Source organism: Polypterus senegalus, unplaced genomic scaffold (assembly GCF_016835505.1).
Source record: "Polypterus senegalus isolate Bchr_013 unplaced genomic scaffold, ASM1683550v1 scaffold_1518, whole genome shotgun sequence".
Classification (NCBI taxonomy): domain Eukaryota; kingdom Metazoa; phylum Chordata; class Cladistia; order Polypteriformes; family Polypteridae; genus Polypterus; species Polypterus senegalus.
The window spans coordinates 2,024-21,147 of NW_024380811.1; the positions used below are offsets into that span (position 1 = coordinate 2,024).

The following is a 19,124-nucleotide window of genomic DNA, read 5'->3' on the forward strand; positions in this document are numbered from 1 at the left end:
TTTGATACTAAAAAAATTCTCCCAAAAAACCCCAAAATCTCCTCACAGGATCTGCAGGTAACTTCTACAATAGTTGCTAAAGAAGTGCATACATCTACAATACAAAAGAGATTTCTTGGAAGACCTCCTCCTTCTCCTGCCTGGCGGCTCCCTTTAGTTTAGATCCCAAATTTGATCTCCATGCAGGGTGTGCCAGAAGAGGCCTTTGCTGTCCATCAGGAACATTAGAGCAAGGTGACAGTTTGGTCTGAATATCTAGGCATCTGGAACGATGTGCTCTGGACAGATGAATCAAAGGTAGAATTGTTTGATCACAATAGACATGGTTGGTGCAAAATGAAGACATCATTTCAGGAGAAGAGCCTCATTCCATCTGTGAAGCATGGTGTTGGACATTTTCTGTTTTGGGGCCTGGGTAGCTTGCAGTCATGGATTCAACTATCAGTTCTGCATCATTTCAAAGTGTGCTTGAGGAGAATGTGAAGCCATCTGGAAATTGAAAGTGATCCAGAAATGGACCTTTTCAGCACAAGAATGATCGGAGCCACACTAGCAAATACACCTAGGAATGGCCTGAAACGAAGAAAGGGAGAGTGGTGGACTGGCGTAGTCAAAGACCTAAGTTAAATCCTATTGAAATGTTGTGGGGGCATTTGAAATGGGCAGGAAGTGTAAGGAAACCCACAAACATCTTACAAATGAAGGAATTTTGCATGAAGGAACGATCAAAATTTTCACCGAGTTGACATCGGAGATTGGTGGGCAGTTGTGCAAAATGCTTACAAGAGGCCACTCCTGCTAAAGGGGTCAATACCTGATTCTGAACTCATGTGGTATACTTGCTTTTTTTTATTTTTTACATCTATTGATTTTTTTTGTTGAGCAGATGATTGAACAAAACGTTCCACATGCCTACCCAGAGCGGCCGTCTCTAATCGGGACCGGAGTGCTGCCATGTAGCAGGCAACGCCTCAGCACCACACCAGTTCCGATCCCCGACAGGCCTAACCCCATTGGCTCTCCAATGGTTTTGACTGTTCCGGGGATGAGATTCCCGAGGGGTTCCCCCACATCCCCTTCATAATGCAAGCATATGGGCGGCTACAGCCGAGCTACTCCCGTGGAGAGCAGAAAGGAGTCCTGTCTCGTCTCAGAGCTGCGTGACGTTTTTTACGGTGGCTGGAGTGCCAATCCTACCACCGACCCCCCCATGATTTCCCTGCAAGTTGGAGGACCGCTTTTCAGGGCCGGATGCAGTTTAACGTAATACCCAGGACATCCTGAGGGTTTGCGGGATCCCCTCAAAGTTGCTGGATGTCATGGCCGTCCTATACACTGGCACTGAGTGGAGGCAGAACATTTTGTCAGATGAGCGGCTCCTCGCGGAGTCCTGAATGAGGCACATTACCTGCATTGTGAGGGAGTGTCAGTTACAGCACTACGGCCGTATGACACAATTCCCCGAGTGTGATCTGTACGGAAGGATCCTCATTTTTGAGAACCTGAGTGGCTGGACCAGGCCAAGGGGTGCCCACACAACACCAGGCTTGCGGATGCCTTTGCCAATATGGAGCGCCATGTCGATGTGTATTTGCTAGAAGAAGGTGACCATTTCCAACACCGAATGTGATTGGATCGTTTACATATCTATCAAGGTATGCACTATATTTATTTAGTTTCTATCACTTCATTATTAGAGAGTAACACATCATAACTTGGAGCCCCACCTATTAGAATCTCCCTGTAATCTGTTCTGGCATTTTGCTTTGTAGTTTGTACTATTGCTATTGTACTGTTGTGTTGTATTCCTTCGTGGGTACCACTGGTTTGACTTTGTGTTGCTCACGGAGTCCCAAACGAGGCGTATTACCTGCATTGTGAGGGAGCGTCAGTTACGGCACTATGGCCATGTGGCGCGATTTCCCGAGGGTGGTCCGGCTCGAGGGATCCTCATTGTTGAGTACCTGAGTGGCTGGACCAGGCCAAGGGGACACCCAAGTAACACCAGACTGTGGCAGATAGAGGGTCATTACTGGAGGGTGGGACTGGACTGCATGTCTGCCTGCGGGGTTGCCAACCGGGATCCCGAGCTGTCTTGCCGTGTGGTGGGTGCTGCAACACACTGTACCAGTGCCTGCTCCCCAACCTGACCTAATGATTGAAAGTGTAAATTTTCTTTGTAATTCTATTCCAGTAGATTACCTTTATCTGTAGGCACTGTTTGCATGAAGATCTCATGGTCTGCCTGTTCAAATATGTTGAAAAAGTCCACAGTTTCCATGGGGTGTACTTACTTTCTCAGATAATGATATCTTACTATGAGGGTAAATTATCAATGTTCTCCCCATGTCTGCGTGAGTTTCCTCCCACAGTCCAAAGACATGCAGGTTAGGTGCATTGGCGATTCTAAAAATTGGCCCTAGTGTGTGCCCTGCGGTGGGCTGGCGCCCTGCCCAGGGTTTGTTTCCTGCCTTGCACCCTGTGTTGGCTGGGATTGGCTCCAGCGGACCCCCATGACCCTGTAATTAGGATATAGCGGGTTGGATCATGGATGGATGGATGGTAAATTATCATCATCTGACTCCATTGAGCCCCTCTTTCATTTTTACCTTCTAGAGCAGGATCTTGTTGGATGCCAGTTTAACTTTTTTTTCTCTTCTTTTAAACCCACAGAATGGGAGTACAGCAAGGGTTTTGTCAATGCAGACATGATTCAGGAGCATCTTCCTCCTCCGGCTTTCGACACCCTCATCCTGATGTGTGGGCCCCCACAGATGATCCAGCTTGCCTGCAACCCCAGCCTAGACAAGCTTGGCTACGCACTGGCACAGCGATTCACCTTCTAGCTGATGCAGTCTGCCGTCTGTTGTCCGTCATCCTTTTGTTCTCGGTGACAAGAGAGTTCTGGGTAATGGGAAATGAGAGTGTTTTGTCTGTAGATGTCTTCCAGAGTATCTGAAGGCTGAGTCATTGAAGTCGGCCTTGCCTGTTGAATTCTAGGCGGCTGCATTAGTCATAAATATAATTTAGCCATCTTAGAGGATGTGTTCATTTGAAGATGTAACTTTATAAATTGCAAACGTATATTGCCTATATACTCATTGGGAATTATTCTGAACTATTTATTTATATACTGTATAATTTTCATTTACATCAGTATGCGCAGGCAGTTTCAGGGAAGTGCAAAGCTGTTGCCCATCTCTTGATAAAGCCCACCATTTCAAGCACTTGTATCTAACTCAGAATTGATATGCTCACTTGCTGTTGTAATAAGTGCTTTGGGCTTTCATTTTTTTCGACTCGATATATCAAGTGGGAGGATTTTTAAATGCCTGTTTTGCAGTGTTCATGCAATAAGAATTGAAAAAATAAAAAAACCAGAACCCACATTTGCACTGCTGTCAAGCAGTTGGAGTGGCCCTGTTTCAGCTCAATGTCTAAAACATCATCTGTTTGTCAGTGAGAGTGGCCTTACTGCAAATGGCCGTGTCAACCAAATGCCATACCGATAAATAATGTGGTGTGTGTAACCCGTGGGCTGTGTGCTTCTTTGGTTTGTTCTTTTCTGAACTCGCGGTGGCGGGTGAATGTTTGATTCATTTATAATTTAAGGGCGGCACGGTGGCGCAGTGGGTAGCGCTGCTGCCTCACAGTAAGGAGACCTGGGTTTGCTTCCCGGGCCCTCCCTGCGTGGAGTTTGCATGTGTTCTCCCCGTGTCTCTGTGGGTTTCCTCCCACAGTCCAAAGCCATGCAGGTTAGGTGCATTGGCGATCCTAAATTGTCCTTAGTGTGTGTGTGTGTGTGTGTGCCCTGCGGTGGGCTGGCACCCTGCCCGGGATTTGTTCCTGCCTTCTGCCCTGTGTTGGCTGGGATTGGCTCCAAAAGACCCCCATGAACCTGGGTCAGATAATGGGTGGATGGTTGTGATGCCCAGTGTGCCCACAACCTTGGCATTGCCCTGCTTCCCAGGGGCATTGATAGAAATGAGATGTGAAATGAGCCAACAGATGAGCAGCTAAACTGGGATTTAAAACCAACCAATTTCATTCCAACCAATCTCTTAATGAGAAGCCGATTCTTGCTGTTAATTAAGCCCGTTATTTAATTCCATGACTCGTTGCTGCTCTCATTCTGCCACAGCAGACATTTCCAAAACTGTCGATTTTCTGTTTTTTCTAAGACCACCATTGAGACATTTTGGTGACCTGAGCAGATCATCCTTACTGAGACCTTCACCTTTCTTTATTTTCAGATGTTGTGTGATGAGCACAGGTTTTGTGTCTCGATATTGTCTGGCTGCTCAATAAGGAAAAAGAGACAACTTAGGAGTTTGAGGCAAAAGAAGTTAATTAGCAACACAAACTGGTCCCTAATGAAGAAGATGGTTAGAATGAAAACCTGTAGCCACTGCGGCCCTCCAGGACCGGAGTTCGACACCCGTGCCCTAGACTATAACTCAATGATCGATTTTGTATTCATATCTTTAGATCTACAGCCATATGTGTTGAGTGCTCAGGTGAAGAGAGGGGCTGAGCTGCCAACTACTCATCTTCGCAGAGTCAATGGAGACTCTGACCAGGACTCTCAAGAGACTGAGTGAGGAGTCTGAGTGTCTGGGCTTATGAGTGTCCTGATACTCATGTATCAGTGTGTCTGTCTGCAGAGAGAGTGTCGACCTCATCGAGAGGTTTACTTACCTCAGCAGTGACATTCATGTATCTGGTGACTCTTCCTATGAAGTCAGTAGACGGATTGGGAGAGCATGGGGGGTCATGAGGTCACTGGAAAGGGGTGTGTGGTGCTCCTGATATCCTGGTCTTGATAGCCTAGAGTCCTGGTGCTTCCTGTCTTGCTATATGGTTGCGAGACATGGACGCTATACAGTGACCTGAGATGAAGACTGGACTCCTTCATGTGTGTCTCTCCGGAGAATCCTTGGGTACCGCTGGCTTGACTTTGTGTTACTCATGGAGTCCTGAATGAGGCACATTACCTGCATTGTGAGGGAGCGTCAGTTACAGCACTACGGCCATGTGGCGCGTTTCCCTGAGGGTGATCCAGCTCACATGATCCTCATTGTTGGGGACCCAAGTGGCTGGACCAGGCCAAGGGGCAGCCCACATAACACCTGGCTGCGGCAGATAGTTGGTCATTTCTGGAGGGTGGGACTGGACCGCGTGTCTGCCTGGGGGATTGCCATCCGGGATCCAGAGCTGTTTCTTCATGTGGTGGGTGCGGCAACTCACTGTACCAGTACATGCTCCCCAACTTGACTTGACTTGTATCTGTGATCCACTGCCTAAAGCTTGCGACCATAGAGTAGGGCAGGGGAGTAGATCAATCCATAAATCGAGATCTTTGCTTCTCAGCTCAGCTCTCACTTCACCACAAGTGACCAGTACAATGCCTGCACCTGCTCTGATCTGCATGGAGATCTCTTAGTCCCTTCCTCCCCTTACCCCAAGATACTTAAACTCCTCTGCTTCAGGCAGCACCACATCCATAACCTGGAGAGGGCATGCCACCCTTTTCCAGCTGAGAACCACAACCTCAGACTTGGAGGTGCAGATCCTCATCCCTGCCATTTCACACTCAGATGCAAAACACCCCAATGCACATTTGAGGTCACAGCTCGATGAAACCAGCAGGACCACATCATCTGCAAAAAGTGGTGATGTGATGCTGTGGGCACTGAACTGGACATCCACTCCTTGGCTGTGCCAAGAAATTCTTGTCCATAAAAATTCTGAACCGAATCATTGACAGAGGGGCAACCCTGGCACAGACCCACAACCACTGCCACCAATGTGAGCCAAGCTTTCACTCTGATTGTACAGGGAGAGAATGACCTGCCACAGCAAGCCATAGTCCTGACACACTGCCCACAAGACCCTTCAGGGGAAGCAGCAGTCGCAAGTCCACAAAACACATGTAGACTTTTAGAGAATGCCCCCTTGAACCCTTCATAATCCTTGCGAGGGTATAAAGCTGGTCCAGTGTTTCATAACACACCCAAGTTTTTGCTTACACAACTGCCATCACCTCGATTTGATTGGCCAGTCAGTACCTGTCAGCTGCTTCCAATGTCCCACAATCTGACCAAGCGTGGAAGACCTCCTCCTTCTCCTGCCTGGCGACTCCCTTTAGTTTAGTGCTGGCTTCCACCTCATGATCTTACGCCTCAGCAATGGAGGTATACACAATGGACCGTTCATGGAGATACTGAACATGGACCATTTGGGTTCAAACTCCCCATCCTCCCTCAGAATGGAAGAAAATTTTGTTTGGTGTGGGTGTTGAGTTGAAGATCTCCCAGATGGGAGCCTATGCCAAACGTTCCGATTCTGTCCAGCATCTTCCCCTGCCATCTGATCCAAACCACAACCAGGTAGTGAGTAGTTGGCAGCTCAGCCCCTCTCTTCACCTGAGCACTCAACACATATGTTTGTAGATCTAAAGATATGAATACAAAATCGATCATGGAGTTATAGTCTAGGGCACTGGCGTTGAACTCCGGTCCTGGAGGGCTGCAGTGGCTGCAGGTTTTCATTCTAACCATCTTCTTCATTAGGGACCGGTTTGTGTTGCTAATTAACTTCTTTTGCCTTAGTTTTAGTTTTCATTAATTTGACTCGAGCTCCTTAGTTGTCTCTTTTTCCTTATTGAGCAGCCAGACAATAACGAGACACAAAATGAGCCGCCACATGACCAGCTCACCTGTGCCCATTACACAATATCTGGAAATAAAGAAAGGTGAAGGTCTCAGTAAGGCTGATCTGCTCAGATCACCAAAACATCTTGACTCTGTTTATAGGAAAAACAGAAAAATCGACAGTTTTGGAAATGTCTGCTGTGGCAGAATGAGAGCAGCAACGAGCCATGGAATTAAATAACGGGCTTAATTAACAGCAAGAATCGGCTTCTCATTAAGATATTGGTTGGAATGAAATTGGTTGGTTTTAAATCCCAGTTTAGCTGCTCATCTGTTGGCTCATTTCACATCTCATTTCTATCAATGCCCCTGGGAAGCAGGTGTGGGCACACGGTGCGGGCACACCGGGCATTACAACCATCCATCCATTATCCAACCCAGGGTCATGGGGATCTTTTGGAGCCAATCCCAGCCAACACAGGGCAGAAGGCAGGAACAAATCCCGGGAAGGGCGCCAGCCCACCGCAGGGCACACACACACACACACACACTAGGAACAATTTAGGATTGCCAATGCACCTAACCTGCATGGCTTTGGACTGTGGGAGGAAACCCACAGGGACATGGGGAGAACATGCAAACTCCACGCAGGGAGGACCCGGGAAGCGAACCCAGGTCTCCTTAATGGCAAGAATCAGCTTCTCATTAACACATTAGTTGGAGTGAAATTGGTTGGAGTTTGAAATCCCAGTTTAGCTGGTCATCTTTTGGCTCGTTTCACATCTTATTTCTGTCTGGCTATCATTTAATGGAGACAATAATCAATTCAAAGGACTGAATCCTTAAAAACAGGGCTATTAAAATGAAGGGGAAAGGAGTTAATTGGCAGTGAGAACAGGTCACTGATTAGGAAAAAGGGTGAGAATGAAATCCTGCAGCCACTGTTGCCCTCCAGGCCTGGAGTTCGACACCCCTGGCCTAGATATTCAGTGGCAATGTGTCGTCTTGCTCCGATGTTCTTTGATGGAGGCAGACATTCCGTCCTAAAGGCAGACGAAGAGGAGGACAGTTAGGGCTGCTGGGCTGTAAGGTTTTTCCAGTGGATTCAGAAAGTATTCAAAGCTTCGTGTTATAGATTTAATTTGAACTACATACATTTGCCCTTCAGTCTACACTCAATAACCCATAATGATAAAGTGAAGGCATGTTTACAAAAAGGTTTGAAAATTTAGTTAAAATTAGAAACTGAAATCTCTCATTCGTGTAAGAATTCAGCCCCTTTGTAGTGGCACTTTATATTGAACTCAGAGGCATCTTGTTTGCTTTCATTCTTCATCATGAGATGTGTCTTAAGACTTGACCGGAGTACACATGAGGCAAACCTTTGAGATTTTGGCATTTGATCTCAACTTCCAGACGTGAACAAATTTGTCGGTACCCTTCGAGCTCTTTGGACAAGCAATTGTCCCCCGTGCATGCCTTTGAGATGTCATGAAGTAAAGCAAAGCCAAGTGTGACAAGAGATCAAGCGTCGCTTATTCTACAAAGATCTTCTAAAATGGCCGGACACGTTTGTTGGGACCCCTAGAAAAAAATCATAAATGATTGGATTTGAGTGATCTTTCGCACTAGCTGTTTCCGTTATTGAGTAATATCACAGATATCTCTAATTACAGTCATTCAGACGATTTAGATGGAGACGAGTCATCACTCTGCTGTTTGGTGTCATCGTGTGTCCCACACTGAACATGGGACCAGAGAAAGCAAAGGAGAGAGTTGTGTGAGGAGATCAGAAAGAAAATGATAGACAAGCATGTTAAAGGCATAGGCTAGAAGACCACCATCTCCAAGGAGCTTGATGGCCCTGTGACAATAGTTGCAAATATTATGAAGAAGTTGAAGGCCCAAGAGACTGTAGCCAACCTCCTTGGACGCGGCCACAAGAAGAAAAATCAACCTCAGAATGGGCAGAAGGATAGCGAGAATGGAAGACAAAAAACCAAAGACAATTTCCAAAGGGATACAAGCTGAACTTCAAGGACGAGGTCCATCAGTGTCTCATCACACCATCCATCGCCTTTTGAGTGACAGTGGGCTCAATGGAAGAAGACCCAGAAGGAGGTGGAGGTTAGGAGCACATGCTGATACAGCGCATTGCTGAACCCACCACATGACAAACCAACTCAGGATCCCAGATTAGGACCTGAATGCAGCCAAGCGATGGGTGACACCTCAGCACCACACTAGGTCAGATGGAATGGAACACTGGGAGGTTTTTTTTACAGTGGCCGGAGTGCCAGTTCTGCCACCAACCCCCAGTTTTACCCAGGATGACTCCACATAAAAAAGCCAGACTGGAATTTGCTAAAATGCTTATTGACAAGCCATAATGCTTCTGGGAGAATGTCCTGTGGACAGATGAGTCAACACCTGGAGCTTTTTGGCAAGTCACATCATTCTGTGTCCACAGACGAGAACACAAAGCCTTCAAAGAAATGAACACCATACCTACTGTGAAACATGAAGGAGGCACAGTTATGTTTTAGGGCTGCTTTGCGGTTTCTGAGGTGGGGTGCCTTGAGTCTCTGCAGGGAACATGAACATCTCAAGACTATCAAGACATTCTGAAGCAAAACATCATGTTCAGTGTCAGAAAGCTCCGTCTCAGTCACAGGTCATGGATCTTCAAACAGGATAAGGAGCCAAAACACACAGCTAGAAACACCCTAGAACAAGACATTGGACTGTTCTGAAGTGGCCTTCTAGGAATTCTATCAGACATCTATGGAAAGAACTGAAACATGCAGTCTGGAGAAGACCCGCTTCAGAACTCACTCAGCTGGAGCAGTTTGCTCCAAATAACTTGAGGAATAAATCCCGGGCAGGGTGCCAGCCCACCGCAGGGCACACACACACTTTAGGTCTGCCAATGCACCTAACCTGCATGTCTTAGGACTGTGGGAGGAAACCCATGCAGACACGGCGAGAACATGCAAACTCCACACAGGGACGACCCAGGAAGCGAACCCAGGTCTCCTTACTGCGAGGCAGCAGCGCTACCCACTGCGCCACCATACCGCCCGGCCTCTAAAGGTCGCACAGCAAAATATTAGGTTAAGGGTCCCGTCATTTTTGTCCATGCCATTTTCATTTGATGGGGGCCAATGACTTTGGTCAGTTTCAAGTTAATTCACTTACAGTTGTGAGTTCTTCTTTTTTGTGGAGGGTGTAAGAGACGGCCGGGACGCCCCTGAAATGAAAGGACAGGGGAAGGCAGTTTTTGTAGGACGCTGCCTCCCCCGAGACGCTAGATGGCAGTTCCCCTGGTGTATAGCGGTGCCTCCTGGGACTTGGAGTTCGCTATCTCAGCGCTGTTGGGTGCCGCCAGGGGGTGCTGTGGAAGGACCGGGGGGAGTCGTTTTTTCGCTTATAGCCCAGAAGTACTCACAAGTCACGAGGACGGAAGCTCTGAAGTACTTTTGGGCTGAAGAAAAAAGCCAGTTGTCCATCTGACCTGGAAGTGCAAGTATGTCACGTGGGTGGATGGAAGGACAGAAGCACTTCCTGGTCAAGGACTATTTAAAGGACTGCTGAAAACCCAGCAGGCGAGCCGGAGTCGGGAGGAGTGGGACAGAGCTTGCTGGGAGGTGTGGAGGAGAGATTTGTGTTTGTTACTATTGTTATTTGTGTTTATTTGCCCGTTTATTGGTGGCTGTGGTGCTTAGGACACTATTAAGAAGAACATAGTAAAAAACTTCTCATTGCTTTTTCCTTGGGTTCTGAGAGTCTGTCTGTTGGATTTAAAGGGACAACAGCGACCCCTAACGTCCACAAGGGATACCAACAAATTTGTCTACGTCTGTATGTATCCACAGACACTAATTGAGACGCACAGACTGACAGACAGACACACAGATTAGAGAATTTTCTTTTTTTGATAGTATCTTCACGCAGGGATACAGAGACACGGACTGAACGATCAGCTTTGTGCTGTGAGGTCCAGTGCTGTACCGACTGGGCCGCGTTGTCCATCTGTGTTCATATAAATGCAAGGTTTTACTTGTCAATGTGTGAGTCTCTCTGGGGTTATCAGTTGGGACTCTTGGCCTCTGTAAGCTCACAGTTCTTCTCAAAGAAATTGGATGTAGATGGGTTGGTTGTCCACAGCACCCCTCTGCCGGTACAGGTGCTTCTCGATCATCTCTTTGGTGCTTATAAAAGATTCTGTATTCTCCAGGTAGTGCAGGACTGTGGCCTCAGTCAGTGAGGCCCCCTTCTCAGTGGTGGCCCCCAGGTGTTTGGTGAGCACCCCTCGAATGTCCCTGGGCCTCCCCGGTACCCCATACACTATGCACAGCCCTAGACAGTTGCCACCAATGGAGGAGCAAAAGTCCAGCAGCTTCTCTAATCGAGTGGTCTGCCTCGGATCCAGATCCAAAATGGACCTTTCCAGACGTTTCTCATAAGGGTCCTCGTCCATTTCCGTTGGCTGGTGAGCGCCAGTGAGCTGTATGGCCTGAACTGCAATTTGAAAGCGCACGTTGGTGGTGGTGCCACTCAGCGTCCAGATCCAGTCCACACCCATGGTCAGCTCCTGCTGCCGGCTCATAATGCAGGTGGAAATGCACTCCTCCACGCCTTTCTCCTTACAGAACTTGATGAAGTTCATCAATAAGACTGTACTCATGGTCTTGGTGCTGATGTGCAGCTTCTGTTCAGGATCACTGAAGCCCAGGTAGTCCTTCAGCTTATCGGAAGCGTGAAGTACAGCTTGAGCAAACACCTCGAAGACAGTGTCCAGCTTGTCATCAGGCTGTAGCAGGGTCACCTGATTGAGGCCCATGCTTTCTGTAGGGCAAAAAAAATAAAGAAAAGTCAAACAAATAGAAAGGAAATAAGACCTGCTCCACCCAGGTGGGGACGCCAGTCTATCACAAGGCATACTTATGGACACAGGATCACCAACCCTTTCCAAGGACAATTCAGAGTCAACAATTAACTGAACACCCAACATTGGAATGTGGAAGGAGAAGCAGAGTACCAGCCATTTAGCTTTCCCTTGTCCCTGACTAGTATCCCATTCCCCAGCTCCCTCAGCATGATGCTCCCACCATCCCTGAGGCCAAACAGTTCAATTCTGGTTTCATCAGACCACAGGATCTCATTTCACACAGTCTGAGAGCCCTTTAGGTCTCTTTTTGCTTCCTCTGACATAAATCACAGTTTAGTGGAGTGTTGAGGTGGTAGTTTCTCCCATCTCCACACAAGATCTCTGGAGATCAGCCAGAGTGACCATCGAATTCTTGGTCACCTCTCTTACCTTCTCCCACAATTGCTCAGTCTGGCTAAGTGGGCAGCTCTAGCTCGAGTTGTGGTTCTACCAGATTTCTTCCATTTGAGAAACATGAAGGTCAGTGTGCTCTTGGGAACCCTCGGAGTTGTAGCCTCCCTCAGATCTGTGCCTCCACACAACCCTGAATTTAAGCTATCCAGGCAATTCCTTCAACCTTATTGCTTGTGTCACGCAAGCGTGTTGGAGGATCTCCTCACAGGATCAATCGTGGTAAGTGATATTCTGCTGGGAGGAGACAGGGCGCTGTCACTAACATTCAATTTTCCTCCTCTCCCAGGGAAACCATCCAGTGAGGGCACTTAGTCCTACCCCTTCCGGTACACGCAACTATTAAGAAACCCGGCTGTCTGGGAAACCCTGCCCCTTCCAGTATACGCAACTATTAAGAAGTCTAGCTGCCCAAAAGGCCCCGCCCCTTCTGGTACACTCAACTATTAAGAAACCCGGATGCCCAGAAAGCCTCGCCACTTCCGGTATACGCAACTATTAAGAAGTCTAGCTGCCCAAAAGGCCCCGCCCCTTCTGGTACACGCAACTATTAAGAAGCCCGGCTGCCCAGAAGGCACCGCCCCTTCTGGTACACGCAACTATTAAGAAGCCCGGCTGCCCAGAAGGCATCACCCCTTCTGGTACAAGCATCTATTAAGAAGCCCGGCTGCCCAGAAGGCACCGCCCCTTCTGGTATACACATCTATTAAGAAGCCCAGCTGCCCAGAAGGAGGCGTCACTTTCCACTTAGAGTGACCCATCAGATGGAGCTCCAAGGAATGACCCTTTACTTTTGAAAACTGAAGAGCTTATTCCCTTTTTTATTATTATTATTGTGCCCGACTGGCATTTTTCTTATCACCCTTGAGGTGTAATTTTGGTTCTGGACTTAAAGCATTAAACAGAACAACCCGTTTGGAGTCCCAACTTTATATTGTTGCCCAACCTGTCATTCCTGCACCTGGTCACACTTGCTTTTTATTCAATTGTGGGACCTTCTATGGACAAGTGTGTGTGCCTCTCCGAATTAGTCCAGTCAATTAAAGTGACCACAGGTGGACTCCAAACAAAGTGTAGAAACATCTCAATTGATGGGATGGGATGCAGCTGAGCCAAAGCGGAGGATCTGAATCCTTGTGTCAATGTGAGAGTTCCGTTTTTATTTTCAGGAAATTTTGCAAAAACATCTAATATCCTGTTCTTGCGTTGTCATGCTGTGGTACTGAGAGTTGCTTATTGATGGAAAAATTTTAATTGAAATGATTTTATCACAAGGCTACAGAGCCCTATAGGTGTCAGGCAAAAAGAAATCTGTTCATAATCTGTTCAACTTAATTATTAACTTATTCAAACAAATGACATAACTTGTTTGAATTGATTATTTTGTATTTTTTTTCTTATTTCAGTAGCTATTTAATTTTCCTGCTATGCAATTTAGTGAACTGGAGCCGGTAGAGTTTAGCCAGCCAGTTTCAGTCTGTTCTGTGCTGTTAGCCACTAGACTTTAAACTTATCTTCTTTTCTATTAATGTTTGCACCACTGACTCTGGAATATCATGATCTCTTAGTAAATTCCATAAATCCATTTCATTTCAGGACTCCTCAAAACAACCATTTCAACCACGGTGGTCTTCCAATTATTTCCTCTTCCGTTTCATTGATTTAACACACGCACCTTACGGATCACTGAACTGGTGCTAGGAAAACGTTATGGGGCTCCGTAATGAGAAATGGACTGCAAGGGGGGAACAATAATAATAATAATAATTTCTTTGAACCAATTAATAAGGAATAGTGCTCTGTACAACTGCAATAAGAGTCAGGGGGAAAAAAATTAAAATCTCTGAGATAATTTGAATGAGATCATTTGTTTGAACAGATTTTTTTTTAACATCTGTGGGGGTCCATACAAGGCTGCAACATAAGAGAACGTGAAAATGTGAAGGAGTCTGAATGCTTTATGAATGCACTGTGCTGTATAAGGAATGGCACATTACAACATTAACTAATGATGTTTGTCTTCCTGTAATCCAGTTGAACAAAGCATTTCATATAATGATTAGAATATACAGTGCATCCGGAAAATATTCACAGCGCATCACTTTTTCCACATTTTCTTATGTTACAGCCTTATTCCAAAATGGATTAAATTCATTTTTTTCCTCAGTATTCTACACACAACACCCCATAATGACAATGTGAAAAAAGTTTACTTGAGGTTTTTGCAAATTTATTAAAAATAAAAAAATTGAGAAATCACATGTACATACAGTAAGTATTCACAGCCTTTGCCATGAAGCTCCAAATTGAGCTCAGGTTCATCCTGTTTCCCCTGATCATCCTTGAGGTGTTTCTGCAGCGTCATTGGAGTCCACCTGTGGTTAATTCAGTTGATGTGACATGATTTGGAAAGGCACACACCTGTCTATAGAAGGTCCCACAGTTGACAGTTCATGTCAGAGCACAAACCAAGCAGGAAGTCAAAGGAATTGTCTGTAGACCTTCGAGACAGGATTGTCTGGAGACACAAATCTGGGGAAGGTTACAGAAACATTTCTGCTGCTTTGAAGGTCCCAGTGAGCACAGTGACCTCCATCATCTGTAAGTGGAAGAAGTTCGAAACCACCAGGAATCTTCCTAGAGCTGGCCGGCCATCTAAACTGAGTGATCGGGGGAGAAGGGCCTTAGTCAGGGAGGTGACCAAGAACCCGATGGTCACTCTGTCAGAGCTCCAGAGGTCCTCTGTGGAGAGAGGAGAACCTTCCAGAAGGACAACCATCTCTGCAGCAATCCACCAATCAGGCCTGTATGGTAGAGTAGCCAGACGGAAGCCACTCCTTAGTAAAAGGCACATGGCAGCCCGCCTGGAGTTTGCCGAAAGGCACCTGAAGGACTCTCAGACCATGAGAAACAAAATTCTGTGGTCTGATGAGACAAAGACTGAACTCTTTGGTGTGAATGCCAGGCGTCACGTTTGGAGGAAACCAGGCACCGCTCATCAGCAGGCCAATACCATCCCTACAGTGAAGCATGATGGTGGCAGCATCATGCTGTGGGGGGCAGGAACTGGGAGACTAGTCAGGATAAAGGGAAAGATGACTGCAGCAATGTACAGAGACATCCTGGATGAAAACCTGCTCCAGAGCGCTCTTGACCTCAGACTGGGGCGACGGTTCATCTTTCAGCAGGACAACGACCCTAAGCACACAGCCAAGATATCAAAGGAGTGGCTTCAGGACAACTCTGTGAATGTCCTTGAGTGGCCCAGCCAGAGCCCAGACTTGAATCTGATTGAACATCTCTGGAGAGATCTTAAAATGGCTGTGCACCGACGCTACCCATCCAACCTGATGGAGCTTGAGAGGTGCTGCAAAGAGGAATGGGCGAAACTGGCCAAGGATAGGTGTGCCAAGCTTGTGGCATCATATTCAAAAAGACTTGAGGCTGGAATTGCTGCCAAAGGTGCATCGACAAAGTATTGAGCAAAGGCTGTGAATACTTATGGACATGGGATTTCTCAGTTTTTTATTTTTAATAAATTTGCAAAAACCTCAAGTAAACTTTTTTCACATTGTCATTATGGGGTGTTGTGTGTAGAATTCTGAGGAAAAAAAATTAATTTAATCCATTCTGGAATAAGGCTGTAACAGAACAAAATGTGGAAAAAGTGATGCGCTGTGAATACTTTCCAGATGCACTGTATGAAATGAGCACTGCCATAACATTTTCAAGACTATTTGATTTAATCCAGGGTCATGTAGCCTAATCTGGCAGAACTGGGCACATTAAACCCTGAAGCTGTGGGTTCAAATCCCACTACTGACACTGTGTGACCCTGAGCAACTTGCTTCACCTGCTTGTGCTTCCACTGGAAAAAAAAGTTAAGTAAACGTAACCAGCTGTATCTGAAATGCCGTACGTCGCCTTGGATAAAGGCATCAGCCAAAAAAGAAAGGCTACATGCATATTACAAGCCTCATTGCTCAGTTCTGATTTGCCTGATTTGACAGTTCACATTCATAATTACAAGTGACCTGCTGTATTTAACTGTAACATGAACGCATCTGGCCTCAGAAATGGCACGCATGTGCACACTGATACGTTTACTCATGAGTCACTGTGTCACCAACAACAAAAATGCATCATATTTGCGAGATGACTCAATAGTGTTGAAACAGACTAAATGAATGTGCCAGTGTATGCATTGTATTTTGTTCTGGAAGACGGCAGACAGTTTGTCAGCTGTACCTTCAGAGGCCCAACGAAGTGAAATCACTTTTGTCCTTTACGGGATTCAAACCAGTGACCAGGCCAGGCACTGATCCCTAGCCTCAGAGCCACCACTCCACCTGCTATTAGAAGGCTGCAGGTTCAAATCCCATAAATGACAGAAGTGATTCTGCTCTGTTGGGCCCCTGAGCAAGACCCTGTCTACTGTATAGATAGATAGATAGATAGATGTGAAAGGCACTATATAATAGATAGATAGATGTGAAAGACACTATATAATAGATAGATAGATAGATATGAAAGACACTATATAATAGATAGATAGATAGATAGATATGAAAGACACTATATAATAGATAGATAGATAGATAGATGTGAAAGGCACTATATAATAGATAGATAGATAGGTGAAAGGCACTATAAGATAGATAGATAGATAGATAGATAGATAGATAGATGTGAAAGGCACTATATAATAGATAGATAGATAGAATTTGCAAGATGAACTTAAAGGGTATTTGGTATACTATATTAATCTCCGAGTGGAAATTGTCTTTTCGGATGGCCTTTGAAAGTCAGAGCACAGGGTCAGCTATTATATAACACCCCCGAAGCAAATTTCAGTTTAAGAGCCTTGCTCAAGGGCCTAACAGACTATTAGCCTTTAGTTTGGGACTTCAAGGGGAAGCATTGACTCGCCTGATAGTAGCTGGCAAAAAACACTCCCAGAGGCATTTCTTAGCACATCATAGAGGAATGCGCCTGTGACTAAAAATGATCCAAATGTTTGCCTCCTGGAGGGGATGAAGGGGACTTTTCATGCTGGCATCCAATTTTGACAACCATATTCTTTTCCACAACAGCTTTTTCAGCTTGTCCAGGGTTCGTAGGATTTCCTGATGTGTTTCAGGCATAAGTGATGAGCCTTGTTCCTGAATCAGTTGTCTGTGTCTCGTTCTGCTCACTGAGGTGGTTTTATAATAATGTTTGTATGTTCTAAGCGATCCCCATCTCCACAACGCTATATTATTATTATTATTATTATTATTATTATTATTATTATACTACACCTGCTTCGGTGTTCGTGTCCCCAACTGGGAGCTAAGGTTTAACTCATCATGTTACGGTGAATGTGAGTGGATCCCATTAATGCGATCCTCTGTACTTCTTGGGCTGTGTGGTGATCCTGCAGATCCTGCATATTATTATTATTATTATTATTATTATTATTAGATAATTTAGTGAAATAACAATACCGCGCGTTGCTGTTTACATTTCTCCAGGAAGTGACAATTTTAAATACAAGCAGGAAGAAAACGAGGAAAGAACTGGACGGAAACAGAGCCTCACCTGCTCGCGTGTCCGCTGATCCTCCGGGAAATAAAAGCACGAAGAAGCCCCGAGGTCCTCTGCCGAGATACGAGGACGCGCACGGTCTGAATCTTCAGAGGCTGCCCACCTCCTAGTCTGTTTGTCGCCCTGCCAGTCCCAGTCCCAGTCCCGGTCCCGGTCCCAGCCCCACGCTGCCTCGGCACTTCGCTGTGTGACCGCCCGGGCGCGCCCTGTTTCCGGCTCCAACAGGCTTTTCAGGACTTGGCAGGTGGCCGTGTTCTGTCGTTTTATGTCCTCCTGTTTTTCTTTCTCTTGTTCTGAAATTCAAATCCCTTGCGATGCCACGCCTCTTCGTCGGGAAGTGCTGCGCCGGTTCCCTTCGCCTCTGTCAAATTCCAAGGCAGGATTAAAGAGAGCTGAACTTCCTTTTATAATTCCGCGCGCGCACTCCCTGTACTTTCATACAACGCTGCGCTTTCCTCTTTTGATGTCGGCGGTCGCAGACACAGGTGGTGGTGGCGGGTCCCAACACCCACCCTCTACCCCCCATTGGGGTTTAGTCTGATCCAAAAAGCTTCGATCCTTTCCTCAAGTGTTGGTGTGGGGAGGTGGACCCCCTCCCTGGACCCCCCTTTGTGTTTCTGGACTGTGAACACTCGATCGTTTCCACTAGCTTGGGGAGACGCGACACTAGATGGATTCTCTGAGTGGAAGGGAGACTTACAAGATCAATGGGCTCTTTGCCACCTTAGGGCTCCTGATGATAGATCAGCACCTGATCAAATCCGTCCATCCTTTCATGTATCCAGTCTTCCTTCCATTCATCACGTTTTTAAACATGCTTAAGCCAATTCAGGGTCACGATCGAGGCTTGTGCTAGTTTATCCTGATAACACCAGTGTTACGACGGAAAAGAACTCCCGGTTGGGCGCTACACAATGCAGTACAGGTACGTATACACTTGGGCCAGTTTTGACTTTCCTAAACAGGCACGTTTGTTTCCACACTAGGTGCGACGGCCTCGCGGCAAGAATGACGAAAGATTTAGAGAATTTTTGGAATTACGCGTCAAGGCGGAGGTGGCGCTCGTGTATCCACAATTGTGAGGCCGGTTATGTGGGTGCCTGAATATGACGCAGCAGGTCTTCAAAACCAAAAAGAGAGACACAGAGTGGTTGGAAGCATGCCGTACCCACTATACTACAAACCATCTGGACTGCCCCCCGAGTTCAACCATGCAAGCCAAGTTAGAAGTGCAAACACATTTGAAATGGCATCTGCTCGTCATGTAGGTCCTCCACTCACTATAGCGTCCCACTTGCCCTTCCTTAGCCTGCAGTGGCTGCAGGTTTTCATGCTAACCCTTTTCATAATTGATTAATTGTTTTTTCTCCTAATAAACTCCTTTTCCTTTCATTTAATTGAGTTGTTTTTGAAGACTTGTTCCCCTGAATTTCTTCATTGTTCCTCTGAATTGCTTCATTTTTTTCCATAAATGGCTCCCAAACAGAAATGAAATGTGAAGTGAATGAGCCAACAGAAGACCAGTTAAGTCAGAGTCTCAACCG

General features: G+C 46.3%; 1 protein-coding gene across 1 annotated transcript; it reads right to left on the bottom strand.

Moving 5' to 3' along the window:
• Nucleotides 1-10,308: 10,308 nt before the first annotated feature.
• On the bottom strand, nt 10,309-18,879 carry LOC120520372 (rab15 effector protein-like). The gene is made up of 2 exons (XM_039742788.1): nt 17,575-18,879; nt 10,309-11,501 (listed from the first exon to the last, which is right to left on the bottom strand). The coding sequence occupies exon 2, from the start codon at nt 11,494-11,496 to the stop codon at nt 10,783-10,785; it is 714 nt and encodes a 237-aa protein (XP_039598722.1). The 5' UTR covers nt 11,497-11,501; nt 17,575-18,879; the 3' UTR covers nt 10,309-10,782.
• Between the last annotated feature and the right edge of the window lie 245 nt (nt 18,880-19,124).